This window comes from Sinocyclocheilus anshuiensis, unplaced genomic scaffold (assembly GCF_001515605.1).
Source record: "Sinocyclocheilus anshuiensis isolate Anshui unplaced genomic scaffold, SAMN03320099.WGS_v1.1 scaffold329, whole genome shotgun sequence".
NCBI classification, from domain to species: domain Eukaryota; kingdom Metazoa; phylum Chordata; class Actinopteri; order Cypriniformes; family Cyprinidae; genus Sinocyclocheilus; species Sinocyclocheilus anshuiensis.
Window position 1 is genome coordinate 1,181,912 of NW_015540881.1, and position 15,902 is coordinate 1,197,813.

The 15,902-nt window shown below is 37.1% G+C and overlaps 3 protein-coding genes across 3 annotated transcripts in view; all 3 read left to right on the plus strand.

The window, feature by feature from the left end:
* The first annotated feature begins 3,543 nt into the window (after positions 1-3,543).
* Positions 3,544-5,566, plus strand: LOC107688478 (gamma-interferon-inducible lysosomal thiol reductase-like). Its single transcript, XM_016486157.1, has 7 exons — positions 3,544-3,741; positions 4,070-4,252; positions 4,501-4,575; positions 4,684-4,773; positions 4,850-5,002; positions 5,091-5,159; positions 5,248-5,566. The coding sequence occupies exons 1-7, from the start codon at positions 3,607-3,609 to the stop codon at positions 5,311-5,313; spliced, it is 771 nt and encodes a 256-aa protein (XP_016341643.1). The 5' UTR covers positions 3,544-3,606; the 3' UTR covers positions 5,314-5,566.
* Positions 5,567-5,854: 288 nt separating this feature from the next.
* On the plus strand, positions 5,855-8,065 carry LOC107688480 (mpv17-like protein 2). The gene is made up of 5 exons (XM_016486160.1): positions 5,855-6,402; positions 6,595-6,756; positions 7,343-7,419; positions 7,512-7,638; positions 7,829-8,065. The coding sequence occupies exons 1-5, from the start codon at positions 6,213-6,215 to the stop codon at positions 7,861-7,863; spliced, it is 591 nt and encodes a 196-aa protein (XP_016341646.1). The 5' UTR covers positions 5,855-6,212; the 3' UTR covers positions 7,864-8,065.
* A 1,119-nt stretch (positions 8,066-9,184) lies between these two features.
* Positions 9,185-15,902, plus strand: part of LOC107688476 (cAMP-specific 3',5'-cyclic phosphodiesterase 4D-like) — a 46,526-nt gene continuing 39,808 nt past the window's right edge. The window contains exons 1-2 of the mRNA XM_016486155.1: positions 9,185-9,243; positions 9,865-10,079. Coding sequence (XP_016341641.1) covers positions 9,202-9,243; positions 9,865-10,079 — 257 coding nt within the window. The 5' untranslated portion in view covers positions 9,185-9,201. The remainder of the gene's footprint in view (positions 9,244-9,864; positions 10,080-15,902) is intronic.

Here is a 15,902-nt window from a genome sequence, read left to right on the forward strand (position 1 = left end):
CCGGTTTGTTTTGTCATGTCGATGGGATGAAGTTTTGCTATGATGGTGTGGAGTGGAGCGAGAACAGAGGCACTGGTTATGATTCCTTGAATGTTCTGACTGACCGGCCTTTGTTTCATTCAGAGCACAGAGAATGAGCCAGATGTGATGAGTTTATGTGAGATAAAGCAATGGAGTAAAAGCCTCTAAATGCACTATACAAGCACATCTTGAGGTGATTATGAGTGACAATTAATAAAGCTTGACAGCCTTTATGAGCAACCGAAATAGGTTTAGGTACACATTTTAGTTACAGGCCTGTAGTGTCAGTGTGTTATGATTCTTCCGAAGTGGGTCTGTTCTTTGTCGTTTTTTTCTTTAACTCCTTTTTAAAGAGAGACTAATTGTATGTCAATGTTTTTGTTTTTTGTTTTCTCATTGTAAGTAATGACCTTACAGATTCAAAGATAAGCTAGCTTGAATATCTCTCTTCCATTCAGTACAGTTACAAATGTTTACAGTATCTAATTAACCAAATAGAAGATGTATTTTCAGACATGCTCTGTCTGGTCCTGAAAGGAGTCTGTTAGATGGGCTTTCTTGTCTTTTTTTTTGTGCCTGTTGTTTTAAACTTGAAGATTTTGTTTTCATTCTTTGTTCACTTTAAACAGTGCTCCCTCACCTCACATTGTATTTTCTTCTGAATAAAAAGGAAGTTTAATATGGTCTTCTAGGTTGCAGCTGTGACCCAGAGCAGGTTTGCCAGCATCCTTCTTTGAAATTTGTTTTTTTTTTTCCATAGCAGACATATTTTTCTTTTTCAAGTTTCAAGTTACATATAATAATAAAAGCCGAGAAGGAAAGGTTATAATAATTATAGACTGAATTCTAACTTCCTTCTATAGTCTCAGCCAAAGCAAGAACTAAAATTAGCAGTTCTTTATTCCTCTTCTGTCTTTCTACGACAAGATATAGACTGAAAAGCAAGATACAGCAGGGCCAAATGTTTAATAGACTTCTGTTTTTGTTCTATTATAACTTAGCGTATGAAATACATTTTTCATGCATGGTGGTTATGACATAACTATGAAAGCTTACTTTGTCACAATTCTGCATTTTTTTCTGGCACATCTGAGGGGAAAGAAATCGGAAATGCGAGATATAAAGTCAGACTTGAGATTTATATACTTGCAATTGTGAGGAAAAAGTAATAATTGTGAGATTTTGAAATTACTTTATTGGAGAAGTTGGAATTAATTTTTTTATTCCGTGGTGGAAATAAAAAACAGAATTTCGAGATATAAATTAAAAATTGTAAGACGTGAAATTAGAATTTATTTCTCGTCAGAATTGTTAGATATAAACTTGAGAGATATTAAATAAATAAACATAAATATATAAAGTTACTTACGAGTTTATGTCTTACAATTCAGACGTTTTTTTCTGAATTAAAAAAAAACGCTATTATATTTTTGTCCCACAGTGGTAAAAGCTTTCATACATAACCACTAATTATCCTTTACCTCTAAACTAAATGATACCTTTCTGTCTCGTTTCCCCTGAGTGTGTGAAGTAGTCTGTTGAAGATAATGCACACCAAAGTGCCATTAGACATGGAGGACGGGGAGCACTGTTTGTTACCCAGGAGGCCTACGTTTCTACTGGTTGTGTGTGCACAAACTTTATGTACATACTTTTATTTCCTTTTACTACTTCTGTTCTCTCCAATCTGTTTTTGGGTGCAGATTTTTCAGTGTACAGTTTGCATCAGTGTTGTTTGTCTCTCAAACAGGTACACAAGCATTACAGAGATATGGCTCTTTAATAGTTAGATGGAATTATTTTTAAGACAATAAAAAGATATTGAGTCTATTGCACCTTCTTGTCTGTCGTCATCAGTTTGATCTTGTGATGTGTGATGTGATCCAAACAACTGTTGCTTTTACAGCAAATGTCATGCTGAGGCTGCAGGAAGTACCGTGACCCAGAAACTTGTTGTGTCAGTTGTCTTTTGATAAACACTTTGGCATGTGTCCTCGCATTACCTGGGGGTGGAAAAATCTGAGCAAATATAGCAACAACCTAAAGAATGTTTAATTGTTTGACCAGCAGCTGGATCAGGATGGTTTTTAAATCTTAAAATATGCTGCCAACGCTTTTATGTTGCTCTTCCTAAGAATATCTGATTTTTGACGCAAATCTGATATTTGTTCCTTGTTCAGTCTGTTCATGAATTAACCTATTTAATCCCACAATTTCCCCAGTGAAGGGAAATTTTCAAAATAATATTTCTTCTTAACCATGTGAGCAAAATTTCACATACACTCTAAAAAATGCTGGGTTAAAAAGGGACAAACCCAGCTATTGGGTTGTTTTGACCCAGCAGTTGGGTTGTTTTGACCCAGGCGTTGGGTTGTTTTGACCCAGCAGTTGGGTTGTTTTGACCCAGGCGTTGGGTTGTTTTGACCCAGCAGTTGGGTTGTTTTGACCCAGGCGTTGGGTTGTTTTGACCCAGCAGTTGGGTTGTTTTGACCCAGGCGTTGGGTTGTTTTGACCCAGCAGTTGGGTTGTTTTGACCCAGGCGTTGGGTTGTTTTGACCCAGCAGTTGGGTTGTTTTGACCCAGGCGTTGGGTTGTTTTGACCCAGCAGTTGGGTTGTTTTGACCCAGCAGTTGGGTTGTTTTGACCCAGCAGTTGAGTTGTTTTGACCCAGCAGTTGGGTTCAAAACAACCCAATAGCTGGGTTTGTCCCTTTTTAACCCAGCATTTTTTAGAGTGTATGTGAAATTTTGCTCACATGGTTATTAAGAAGAAATATTTTTTATTATTATCAAGCACCTGTATATAATCTTTTAACTAAAGATTGAGGTCACATTACTTAAAAACAATGTGCACAGATAAACCATTTAAAATAAACACTGCAATGTTTCATAAAAACAAATTATAATGGTCATTCTGATTTAGTAATGACTTTAAATCTTTTATAATGTGGACCAATCAGTTATGCAATAAAGTTCTGTGTGTCTTGTGACTACTATTTTACATGTATTGTAAAATGCATATGTAATACATTGTTTCCTTTTATGGAGCTTTTTGACACGTACATATTTTTTTTCAGCGCAGCAAACTGGCGTTAAACAGCTCTGTTCATGTGACTGTTTACAAGTATAAAGTTCACAGAAACAAGACGGTGCATTTTGATTTATGGGTGACAACTATGTAAAATGCAACTCATTTGAAAACCTTCAAAACTCAAAAAGTAATTTGTCACAAATGTTGCCAGCTGGGATTAACTCTTGCCATTCTAGTAGTTCATTTGGTAAATGTACTGTCATTTAATTTTTTTTAAATATATATATATAAATAATCCGCGAAAATGTCCAATAGACGACTTTTGACTTTTGAAGGACAGCCGATAGTCAGTTTATGTTTTCAGCGCGGTCTTCCTCGTGATAGGGCAATATTATAATAATGCCGTAATAAAAGCAAAGGTTTGCCGGATTTTAATGACGTCACGTAAATTCACCAATCAAAATGTAGCACCGGTGTATAAAGGAAGAAAGTTTAAAATGTAGGACACTCGCTCATTTTTATTCGGAGATCAAGGCCAACTGTTGGACAGTAATCATGTTCGGCTTTAAACTCTCTGTGCTGCTCTTCGCTGTATGTTCGCTGAGTAGATGCAGCGGTAGGTTTGTTAACTCCTGCAAATATCCACCTTCACAATGGTGCGACTCTCAAGACATTGCAGCCGAGTGTGGGGTGAGTGGCTCGTGCATCAAAACAAAACTTACAACTTCGTCCTTAAATTTCATAGCATGAAACGATTAGATGTGTTTTATTATCATTCTTTTGAATCAATAATTTTACTAGCAAGAAAAAGTAAAAGTGCATTTGAAGTTGCATTAGATAGGCTACACTGGATATGCAAATCGTCCTGACGTAATATATTTACACTTCTCGTTTTTTGCTTTGCACTGTCTGGAAAATCCCTAAGTTTTTTTTTTTAGCATTTTTGGCCAAGAAGAAGGCAGACGCAAAATTAGCGTAAACGAAACTGAGCGCTTCCCCTTATTCTCTTCTTTCTCAGGTGCTGGAACGGTGCGTGAAGTTTAACGTAACAAAGCCCAACGCTGTCCCGGTCAATGTGAGCCTGTATTATGAGTCTCTGTGTCCTGGATGCAGACAGTTTCTTGTAACGCAGCTCGTGCCAACCTTCATTATGTTAACTGACATTATGAATATTGAGCTGGTTCCATATGGAAATGCACAGGTATATTTACACTCCCAACTGTTGCTCAGACAATTTACCTCTGTACAGATATAGTACTTCTATACACATTATATGACTAGCATCTATCGCTATTTGCACTTAACAAGATGTAATCGAGACATATTTACTTTTGTTCACACCTTGGGAACAGTTTTACCACAATTTGCACAGTGTAAATAGCAACCAATTTCTTTTACACACAGTAAAAGTAAAAATAATAATGAATGTTAAAATGTTCATAATAATAGGAGAAAGAAGATCAAGGGAAGTATACCTTCATTTGTCAGCACGGAGAAGATGAATGTCTAGGTAACATGATTGAGGTGAGGTTTTGCCATTTGTTTTTCACCCCTAAAGCATTTTAAAGAAGATTGAAGGCATCTTGTTTAGAGCTGAAATAGAGGTATTATAATTGTAATCTTTTCTATCAGACCTGCCTGTTGAATACATTAGGACCGAAGGCTATTCCAGTCATTTTCTGCATGGAGTCAGGAGCAGATGTGCTGAAAGCTGCCCAGCCTGTAAGTGGTCATCTATTATTATTATTTATTGTAAACCCTGGTGCAATGCTATGCTAATCTGTACCTCTTATCTCAGTGTCTTGGAGTCTATTTTCCTGATACAACATGGGATTCAGTCATGAAGTGTGTGAAGGGAGATGAGGGCAACAAATTAATGCATCAAAATGCACAGAAAACAAATGCTCTGAAACCCCCTCATCAATATGTGCCTTGGATAACTATTAATGGAGTAAGGACAAGTATTTGTTTATTTACAAGGAAAATGTTTTTTGATCAGTGTTTCCTGGTAATTAAATGGCACAATGTTGTTCCTGCAGGAACACACAGACGATCTTCAGGATAAAGCTCTGAGTTCTCTCTTCAATCTTGTGTGCAGCTTGTACAAGGTTTGTTTGTAAACCTACTTGTGTTTATGATCATTTCCATCAATCAAGAGTCCATCACGTGACGTCTTCATTCTTTGTGTTCATACAGGGTGACAAACCACCTGCTTGTGGTCAAGGGTTGAAGAAGAAAACCAACAGTTACTGCATTAACTAATCAATCACGGTGATAACAGCACTACTCATGTCAGGAATGGAGACAATGTATGAAACACAAGTGCATACATGTTGCAGAGTTTTTCTAATTGTAATCATTTGTTGTTGTTGTTTTTATGTTTGTATGTACATGAAAGCCCAATTTTGAACATGGGTTTCTGCTGCAAACTACAACTGCTGACAACCATATTTTTATAGTCACATTTTAAACCGTTTTGTATGCATAAACAAAATTAAAAAGCAAGTTTCCATTACCTTTTAATTGCATGTTGTGTTAATGATTTGTAAGAAAACAGTCATTGCTAAAGTGGACTTTACTCGAGAGGAATGCTTCCTCAGTGGTTTCACATTTTTGCTTCTTAACCTGAGTCCTACATTATTTTGACCTACAAAGTGAAAATACTTTGGGTTTTAAATGTAACCGCTAAATTAAGAATAAGCAGTAGACTGTTTTCAAACGGGACAAAATTATTGATGGGTTCAAACCATAGACTATAAAAACTGATGCATCGGCGTTCTGCGCACGTTGACGCAATCTTGATGTTCTTGAGCGCAACGCCATTACGCATGTGACTCGTCACCGGCTCCTGCAGGCTGTTTTGGGCTCCGTTGGTTATATGAATGAAATCTAAAGATGAAAATGTGTTGGAGAAATAACTGCAGCTGAAGTTAGGCAAAAGGACAATTTGGGAATATCGGAAGTTTATATATCTATCCGAGAGTACTAAGGAACATGCTTTCCTTTCCATTTTAAGTTAGCAACACTGTTCAGCATTTACAATATCTTTTGCGTATCTTATGCCATTTATCCTGGAGTAAACGGACAGAAGTTGCGAATTAAGTCGTCAAGCGCTGATCGATCGGAATCTTGAGAGGAGTTTAAGTGAAATCGGCCTAAACATGATATCTCGTCAGAGTAAGGATTTTCTCATAAGGATCGCCGGTTACTGGAAGCCGCTTTTCAGAAGCAGATTTCTGATCGTGACAAACACGGTGAGCTGTGGAGGGATGTTGGCAGCGGGAGATTTCCTCCAGCAGACTCGCGAGACGCGGAGGACACCCGGCCGAACACGTGACTGGACGCGTACAGGTGACAACTGAACAAACGAGCAAAGTATTTTACCAAATAAAGTTTGGCTTGCTAAAATGAGCTAATCTTTGTAATATATGTGCTATTGGGTGATTACATAAAACTTTTATTTTTAAATGGTATCGTGTGAATATCCTGTCATAAGAAGTAACGCGAGATTTATTAACTCTCGCGGTGTTGCGCCCCCTGTAGGTTGCATGTTTGCGGTCGGATGCTCCATGGGTCCTTTCATGCATTATTGGTACCTGTGGCTCGACAAATACTTTGTAGGCAAGGGCATTAATAATGTCTGCAAGAAAGTGCTTACTGATCAGCTGGTCGCATCGCCAGCACTGGGGGCCTGGTACTTTCTAGGTGAGATCTTGCTGCTGATTTCCATTCAGAAGTTCATAGTCTCCACTTTTATTACAACTACACTACCTGTCAAAGTTTGCAATAATTAAGATTTTTGTTTTTAATATTTTTGAAAATCCATGCAGAAAATGGCTACACTTATTTGATTAAAAATGCAGTTAAAACGGTCAAATATTATTGTGTGAATATTACCATTTAAAAACAAAATTCTCTTTGAATATATTTTAAAATATTAGCATGTTAGAATGATTTTTGTAAGGATCAGTGTGACACTGAAAACTAGAGTAATGGCTGCTGAAAATTCAGCTTTGCCATCACAGGAATAAATGGCATTTTAAAATATCTTAAAATTGAAAACAGTTGTTTTAAATTGCAACAATATAATGTTTTTACTGTATTTCTAATTAAATAAATACAGAATTGGGTGAGATTTTCTTGAAAACATCAAAATCTTAATTATTTCTTTAGTGTCGATTTTACAGTGGTAAGGCATAATTATATTTAAGATTTATAATGTAAAAAAATGAAGTCTGGATATTACACCTAAGCTTGCTTGCTTATTTATTTGATTGATTTATTTATGAAGGTATGGGTATGATGGAGGGTCACACTTTGTCTGAGGCACAAGCAGAATTCAGAGACAAATTCTGGGAGTTTTACAAGGTATGTTGCAATGATAAGCATCTGTCCTTAGTTCAACCTTGGTTAACCAAAAGTTCACTGCTGACAACGTTTCATAACATACTTCTTTTTAGGCAGATTGGTGTGTTTGGCCAGCAGCTCAGATGATAAACTTCTACTTCCTGCCACCCAAGTTTCGTGTCCTTTATGTGAATATAATCACCCTGGGATGGGACACTTATCTCTCCTACCTCAAACACAGTAAGAAAGTTTGCACATGGCATAATAATACATTTGTGAGAATTACTTAAGAAAGATTATAATTAATAATATAGTCTTGGTGGTAAAGGTTTATTTAACTCCTGGCAAGATAAAAAATAATGTGACAATCTCTTCGCTGGGGTGTAAGTTTCCTTGTAACAGGTGATGAATGACGTTTGTGTTTTTCCAGGAGACCAAGTAGAGGCCACAACAGAAGCTGAGTGAGCTGCCTGAAGATGTCTGAGGAAAAGGCAATATTTAAAACCACAGCTCCAACCATGAAGAAATAATTAAATCTTATTTTCCAAGACTGTTAATGGACATCTTTCTGTTTTTAAATATCATATAATAGAATTTTATCCAGTAATGCCAGGTACATTGCACATTTTGCCAATGGAATTTAGTTTTTATTGTTTTTGAATCATTGAAATAGTATTGAAAAATTAAGTAATTGTAAACAAATGTATTTGTCCAAAATCTGTGTATTTTTGACATGTGAAGAGCAGTTTATAAAATCACACCGTTTACATTATATTCTTATAATGGTATAGAATACAGTTTTTATAGTTGCTTTACTGTAAGAAGTAATATTTTCAGTTTGGTCAGACATGTTTATAATAACAATAGTGTGCCAATATTATTTTCATATACATTAGAGAAATGCTGTAACAGATGCTGCATAGGCAGTAACATTGATTAATTGATTGCTATTATGTTCATAAATGGCCTTTACATGTAAATTTTTGCCTAATTAATTTAGTTTTTGTGATTATAAATTGTATGCATTGGATAAAACTTTTGATCTCTGCTTTGTCATTATGTGAAACTGCTTGAATTTATGATTATTTAATGTAAGAAAATAAAATTATTTTTGTGTGTGGTGAATATTACCATAAATTAGTCTGAGAGATAATTCTATTTTTATACATTAGAACTTGAACTTTGAGGTTGAATCCAAATATAAAAGAGCACTTTTGTTCATCTATCAAGGCATCCATCTTTCAGTGGTGTATGACAGTTGTTGACGGCACGTGAGCTGCTCTGCAGTCGGCAGCACAGACAAACCTGCTGAGTGAGAGTGACAGGACACTGCTCGCATTCATAGGGGCTTCCAAACTGTGATAAAAACAGGTGTTCTGCCAGGATGTTCTCACAAACCATTTGCTTTTGAGCTATAAAGGTTACTTGCCACAAGCTAGGAAAGCAATCTTTTTTTTTTTTGGAAGAGACCAAGATGTGCTTAAAAATTATATTTGTGAAATGACTTTTTTTTTTTTTTTTAATAAAAACAATACATCTTACCAGATCTTCTCAGTTTTAGTGGTAAGTGTTATTATCTGAGCAGTTTAACTGTTTATTATTAAACTAGTTGTTTTGAGTATTATTCATTGGCTTACTTATTGACTGGAGCTTAGTGTTTCTTATTGTCTTTGTCATTTAACTGTATAGTCCTGTAGAAAGTATTTTTCTAGGCACCTGAAAAAGTGGAGTTTATAGTTTCTGAATAGATGTATTGTTTATCATGAACTGTGTATTTTCAGAGTTGACTCCCATTTCAACAATATGAAGAGAAGCTCTTCTTTGAAGTCTTTCTGGACATCAGAGGTGGGTTATATCAGTTAATCAGTGCTCACAGTCATCCTGTCTGGTTGGATTCTCAATAGATTCACTGCGACTATACAAATCACCAATTTTTCATTGAAGTGCACCTTATCATTAGGTATTATATGATATTATTAAAATAAAAAACAAACTAAAAGGAAATGCCTCTATTTGGCTATTTAACATTATATACAGTGGGTACGGAAAGTATTCAGACCCCCTTAAATTTTTCACTCTTTGTTATATTGCAGCCATTTAGCACCTGAGTTAAATATATGAGTGTCACAGCAAAGGGTCTGAATACTTAGGACCATGTGATATTTCAGTTTTTCTTTTTTAATAAATCTGCAAAAATGTCAACAATTCTGTGTTTTTCTGTCAATATGGGGTGCTGTGTGTACATTAACGAGGAAAAAAAATTAACTTAAATGATTTTAGCAAATGGCTGCAATATAACAGAGTGAAAAATTTAAGGGGGTCTGAATACTTTCCGTACCCACTGTATTATTATTAATTTATGTTACTTTAATAGTATGACAATATTAGCCTTCACATGTCTTCTGTGCTGTTCTAGACAGAGATTATGTTTTGGTGCAGATTATTTACCTTCTCTTTTTAATTCAGAGGGAATGGGACACAGTGAACCAGCAGGGCCTGCCCGGATCCAAGTCCATGCCCAGTCACCGCACAGTTAAGAGGACATTTTCAGGGGTCCTCCAGCTTCCCCGTCTGTCCCGCCGGCTCTCGGCTCAGGGAGATTCAGAGAACACCCCCGGCAAGGCCACCTTCTGCCTCGGCGTCGCCAGTGGCCTGCAGTCCGACACTTTTCAGAGTTCATGGTAAGCTGCTCTTTTGTCTTCTAACGGCACTTTGTATGACTTTTAATGTTAACCACTGATTTTAAAAAAGGTTTTTAATTTTGGGTAGTGACGACGTGCTTTGCACAGTTTGCGATGAATGAGGAACATTTTGTTTTTATCGTCTGTTGTGAACAGGTAGGCCTACTTGTCAAGGGCTAAACGAACTTCTTACTAAAACAGATTTTAGTTGATAACCTAATACGACATGACCGTTCGTCATGTACCTGTTTTCAAAATAGTGGCTTCATGTCAGCAACTTTAGACGGAGCGGGAACACTTACTGTTGCTTATGTTGTTTCTAATATAAGATATAACATTTCTATTTTCACTAAATGTGCAGTGAGCTACATCATTACTGTAATAATAGTTCTTACATGCCTATTTATATACTTCAATTTTTCAATGGATGTAGTGTCCACACTCCAGAGACAGAAATTGTTTTGCATGGAGACAGAAGAGGGAGCCATTGTTCTCTAAAGACTGAAAATGCTTCTGACAAGAAAACGGACTAAAATTCAAAAACAGAGTTAGTAAATGTGCAGTTACACCTTATAAATTTTTCTGTTAACCAAACTATAGCCTAACCTTTCAGGTAACTTATATCGTTAAGATATAAAAGTAAGTCATGAGAAGGACAGCCGGCACATTCTTTATTCACCAGATTAATTTCGGTTCATGATTTGTTATTTAAGGGTTAAAACTTGCATTTGCATTGCATTTTCCCTACAGTGGCTCTCAAAAGTATTTAAAATGTCGCACTTAAAATGTCTGAATGTCATTGCACAGTTAACACAGTGGTTGTTACGTTTTTTTTTTTTTTAATGAAGTCTCTAATGCTCACCAAGGCTAGAAAACAGTAATATTATGAAATATTAAAATTTAAAATATAATAAAAAAATGTAGGCTAATTTATTCCTGTAAAATTCAGCAATTTATTTAGTTTCACAATGTTTTTACTTTTTTCAGGATTCTTTGATGAATAGAAAGTTAAAAAGAACAAAACTGACTTGAAATAGAAAACTTTTGTAACATTATAAATGTCTTTGCAGACACTTTTGATCAATTTATTCCATCCTCACTAGAAGTATTAATTTCTTTGTAGAAAAAAAAATGTATTGACCACAAATATAGTGTAGGCTATATTGTTTTAAAAAATGGAAACTCGAACAAAATTAAAATGAAGAGTTTTAATTTTTATTGTAAAGTTTTAATGTTTTGTTTTGTAATGCAACACACATAATTAAGTAAGTGTCTCTAAAGTATACGAAACCTTTTTTGGGGCCACTGCATGCATATTGTTTTTGCATACACAACTCATCCGGCAGACAAAGGATCACAGGGAGCCTTTTCCCCTCTGATAATCAAAGCCCATGGGGCCCGTGATAGAGGGCCATCGTGACATGAGCCACGCTCTCTGTCTGACTTTATCTGACTGCTTTTTATAGTCAGAGCTTTCATGTGACTTCTCCTGGTAAATCTAGAGCATGTGAAAGGCATACGCATTTCTCAGAGGAAATCTGAATGCCGTGATCGGCTCTGCGTTGCGCCGCTGGTGCGTTGGCTTTTCTGTGCGCCAGGGGACTGGAACAGGAAGTCATTACAGACCAGTAAACACTGGACCTCGCTCAGTAATAGTCTTAATGTGGAGGTGGGGCCACTTAGTGAGCTCTATCATGGAGTCCACTCATTGTAAATCACACTGCCATATTTAGTCAGTTGGAGGGAAGTCTTCCAAGTTATGTAAACAAAGAGAGTTCACCAGAGGAGATATTCCATCGCTATGATGGCTGGCTCCATTAATGCGCCTGTGATCTCTGAAGCAAGGCTGGATTTCTCAGCTCTAGTGAAGGGTGAGAGATGTAGACTGTGGCTTTTGTGTTGAGAAAGCAGTGTGAGCGAGCAACCCATGCCACGACTAGACAGTTGTTTTGCCAGTTGTGAAGACACAGGAACTCTGCTGTCATGAGCGACGTGCTGTCAGAGAGTTCAGAAGAGGAGAGACCTCAGAGGCCCTCGCATTTTAAGCTGAAGGGGAACTCTCCCACCGGCTCCCCCAAAATGTCTCCGCGGGACTCTCCTCGGAGTTCGCCCCGCAACTCGCCTCTGCTCTTCCGCAGGCTGATGATGAACCGCAGCATTGCTTTGCAGAGACGCTTCACTTTGGCTCACACTCCCAGGTAGGATCCGAATCGCTCTGAATCGTTCATTTAGCCTCTTACCGGGAGGCTTGGCTTCAAAAACACACACGGGAGTCTTGTGGCACAGGCATCTACGTAACAGCACATCACAAGGCGATTTTTGTGGCTGCTTGAGACATTCGCCCCCCTTGTCCAGATTCAGAATTTGTATTGATTCTAACACTTCTAGCTACAATAATAATCACTATAATCAAGTGATTATAGTGGTGGTTTGTCTGCTGTGTGGAAGCATAAAAAGATGTCTTTGTTTGGGAGGATGTCTTGACCTGGGGTAGTTATTGTCAGCCTATCTCAACAGTGATCAAATGAACTACTTTTTTGCATGTAGTTATACTGGTTCTTTCTGTTAAGCCCGGTAAAGTCCAACCTGGTAGTAAAATGAATTTAGGATAAATTAGCTCTTAACTTCCTGAGAGAACAGGCTTTGTTTTGCATGATGTGTTTTTCTTTCTTTTTTTTAGATATAAGTGCATGTATACATTCACAAAGACTGCGCTGCTGGAGGCAAAACTAGTGATCATCATTTTATAGTGAAATAATTTTATTAATGATATGCTATTTTGTTGAATTATATATTTTCAGTTATCTACCAAAACATTTTTTACAGTGTAGTTTTTGGACATTGATAGACCCAAGTCAGCATTTCAAACAACACTTGTTAGGTTGTCAATGTGGTTTGCAAGTTCTGTAATTTGTTGCCTTTCAGGTCTGACCGTTTCTATTTTTTTTTACTCTATCATTCAAAAGTTTAGGGTCAGTAAGATTTAAAATGTCTTTGAAAGAAGTTTCTTGTGCTCACCAAAGATTTTATTTGCATTTATTTGGTCAAAAATACGATTTATGTATTTTTTTGTATTATTACAAATTAAAATAAGTGCTTTCTAATTTAATATATTAAAAATGTAATTTATTCCTGTGATGCAAAGCTGAATTTTCAGCATCATTACTCCAGTCTTCAGTGTCACATGATCCTTCAGAAATCATTCTAATATTCTGATTTGCTGTTCGAAAAACCTTTCTTATTATCAGTGTTGAAAACAGTGCTGCTGCTTAATAGTTTTGTAGAAACTGTCATACTTTTTTTCTTCAGAAATCTTTTGTAATATTGTAAATGTGTTTATTGGTCACATTTGATCAATGTGTGCTTGCTGAATAAAAGTATGAATTTCTTTTAAAAGATCTTGCCGATCCTAAATCTTTAAATGGTACTATGTGTTACCTCTAATGCTACGTAATAGATATTTCAGCAAAGATGATATTTCTTTCTTTCTTTCTTTGACCTTCAAAACATCCTTTAATTGGAGAATCATGCGATTCAAACAATGTGAATATTATATAATTGCTGGGTTTTGAAGATTGCCATGAACAAGACCAGTTAAAAACCTTAAAACTGGCCCTTTGGAAGCCAGTGCTAAAACCCATCTCTAACGCCTGTGCTTTTGACATTTTACAGCCTGTTTTGAGCTGTTTCTGTGTCTGTTAAACTTCCAAGATTTGAGGAAGTCAGAGTCTGACAACACTGTAAACATCCCCAGCCATACACGCACATGCAGTAAATGTTGAGAAATCATTAGCAGAGCTCAGTGGAGGTGTTATACTTGAAAACGGTGAAATAGACATTACTTCAAATATTTATTAAAGGGGTCATATGATGCTATTTCAATTTTTCCTTTCTCTTTGAAGTGTTACAAGCTCTTGCTGCATAAAGAAGATCTGTAAAGTTGCAAAGACTAAAGTCTCAAATCCAAACAGATATTCTTTATAAAAGTTAAGAGTCAACCACGCCTACCTAAAACGGCTCGTTCTAACACGCCCCCACATGTCTACGTCACGATGTGGGAAGATTTGCATAACGCCGCCCAAATGTTCACGCAAAAAAAGAAGGCATAACTTTTATTCTTGCTGTAGTATTGTTGCTGCCGCCGCTATGCCGTGGAGACGCTGTGTTTCGTTGTGAAAGCAAAACTACTTTGTTTGGCCTTCCAAAAGAGGACGATATCCGCTTCGTCATGCCTGGAGCTGATCCGTGCTGGTTGCTGAGGAAATACATCAACTTTGTGCTGTGGATCGCTGGATCGGCTTTCACCATGGACGAAGTGGAGTCCAGCCCGGGGTCGTCACATGTGGTTGCCGCAAGCCCGCCGGCCGCGCCGTTCTCAAGCCCATCACAGTATGGTAAGGGGCGTAACATTTCCGTCACACGCTCGAGGTATTTGGCCAATCACAACGCACTGGATAGCTGGCCAATCACAGCACACCTCGCTTTTCAGACCGATGAGCTTTGTAAAAATCGGCGCGTTTCAGAAAGGCGGGGCATAGAGGAGAAACAATAATGTACAGTATGTGGAAAATAATACGTTTTTTTAACCTTAAACCGCATAAACACATTTCTTTACACCAAATACACAAAATAATGTTCTTTTTAGCAACATCATATGACCCCTTTAACTGATTACAGTTATCAAGTATTTTGCCAAAAGGTGACCAGTGAACTCAGAAGTTGTTTATCAGAGAATAAATCTAGAAGAGAACCGTTTCAGCTGAAATGTTTAAACACAGGTCACCGTGTCCATGTCAGCTGGTTTGTGTGATGTAAGTGGAAAGAGTCAGTCTGTCATCTGTCTAATGGACGCTCTTGGCTTGGTGAACAGTGGAAGTCCACACAGGTCAAATGTGACTTTTAAAGCTGAAAAGATCTTTCTTGTGTATGTCAAGGTTTTGGGAGAAATAAAGAAAGAAACAGGCTGTTGGAGAATTATGGCAGGATGGTGAAGGAACAGGAATGATTAAGCAAGCCATATCTCTGTCAGAATACTGTCCGCAAGAGATGAAGCTAATCGACTTTATTTAACATTAGTGTCAGGAACTTTAAAGTGTTTTTAACAGAATGTTACAGGGTTACAATAACAGGAGATCTGTTTGCTCCAAGAAGCCCTTCCACTGAATGGTAATGTGTCTTATTTCAAGAAGTCCGCTATAGAGATTAACGCATCTCACCGTGGCAAATATTTTGACCCATGAATCCCTCAATATTTAGTAAGCTGATTCTGTGCTACGCTGCACTTAAAAAGCAAGTGAGTTCAATAAAGTAACATAATCTGAACTGTGGGTTTTTTTAGAGAAGAAATGTAACTTCCCCTGATTCTCTACCACTGATACATCATAAATAGAACGCAGCAGCAGTTTTCTGTCGGGGATTTGTCGAGTCGTGCCACGCCGCATCCAGTGTAGACCATAGATATGTATGTATGGTGTAGAAAGCATCACTGATTATGAGATCTATAGTATTTTGTCTCGCCGCACCACTCCGGTGTAGACACGGTGTAACATTGGTTTTGCTTTGTTTCACAGAACTAATCGTTGCCTGGGTTGCGTACGTATGTGTGGGGCGGAGCTATCAAAATAGGGGCGAGATCCTTTTGGGGTAGGGGCATGTTTGTTTTGGTGATTTCAAATGTCAACATTGGCTACCAGAAATTGCTTACCCCACCTTTAAAAGGCATTAAAGCACATATAAAAAAGACATTACCTATTATTTAGTAAGCCTGTAACCACCTAAATCAATGATTTATAAAAGCATTGTTGGCAAATCCAGGTAATTTAC

Bases quoted from the DNA above. Each gene is read 5' to 3' on its own strand.
- LOC107688478 (XM_016486157.1), top strand. From the start codon at position 3,607: ATGTTCGGCTTTAAACTCTCTGTGCTGCTCTTCGCTGTATGTTCGCTG. The intron at 4,253-4,500 runs GTATATTTACAC...TCATAATAATAG, and splicing joins TTCCATATGGAAATGCACAG to GAGAAAGAAGATCAAGGGAA. The intron at 4,576-4,683 runs GTGAGGTTTTGC...CTTTTCTATCAG, and splicing joins GTCTAGGTAACATGATTGAG to ACCTGCCTGTTGAATACATT.
- LOC107688480 (XM_016486160.1), top strand. From the start codon at position 6,213: ATGATATCTCGTCAGAGTAAGGATTTTCTCATAAGGATCGCCGGTTAC. The intron at 6,757-7,342 runs GTGAGATCTTGC...TTATTTATGAAG, and splicing joins GGGGGCCTGGTACTTTCTAG to GTATGGGTATGATGGAGGGT. The intron at 7,420-7,511 runs GTATGTTGCAAT...ACTTCTTTTTAG, and splicing joins AATTCTGGGAGTTTTACAAG to GCAGATTGGTGTGTTTGGCC.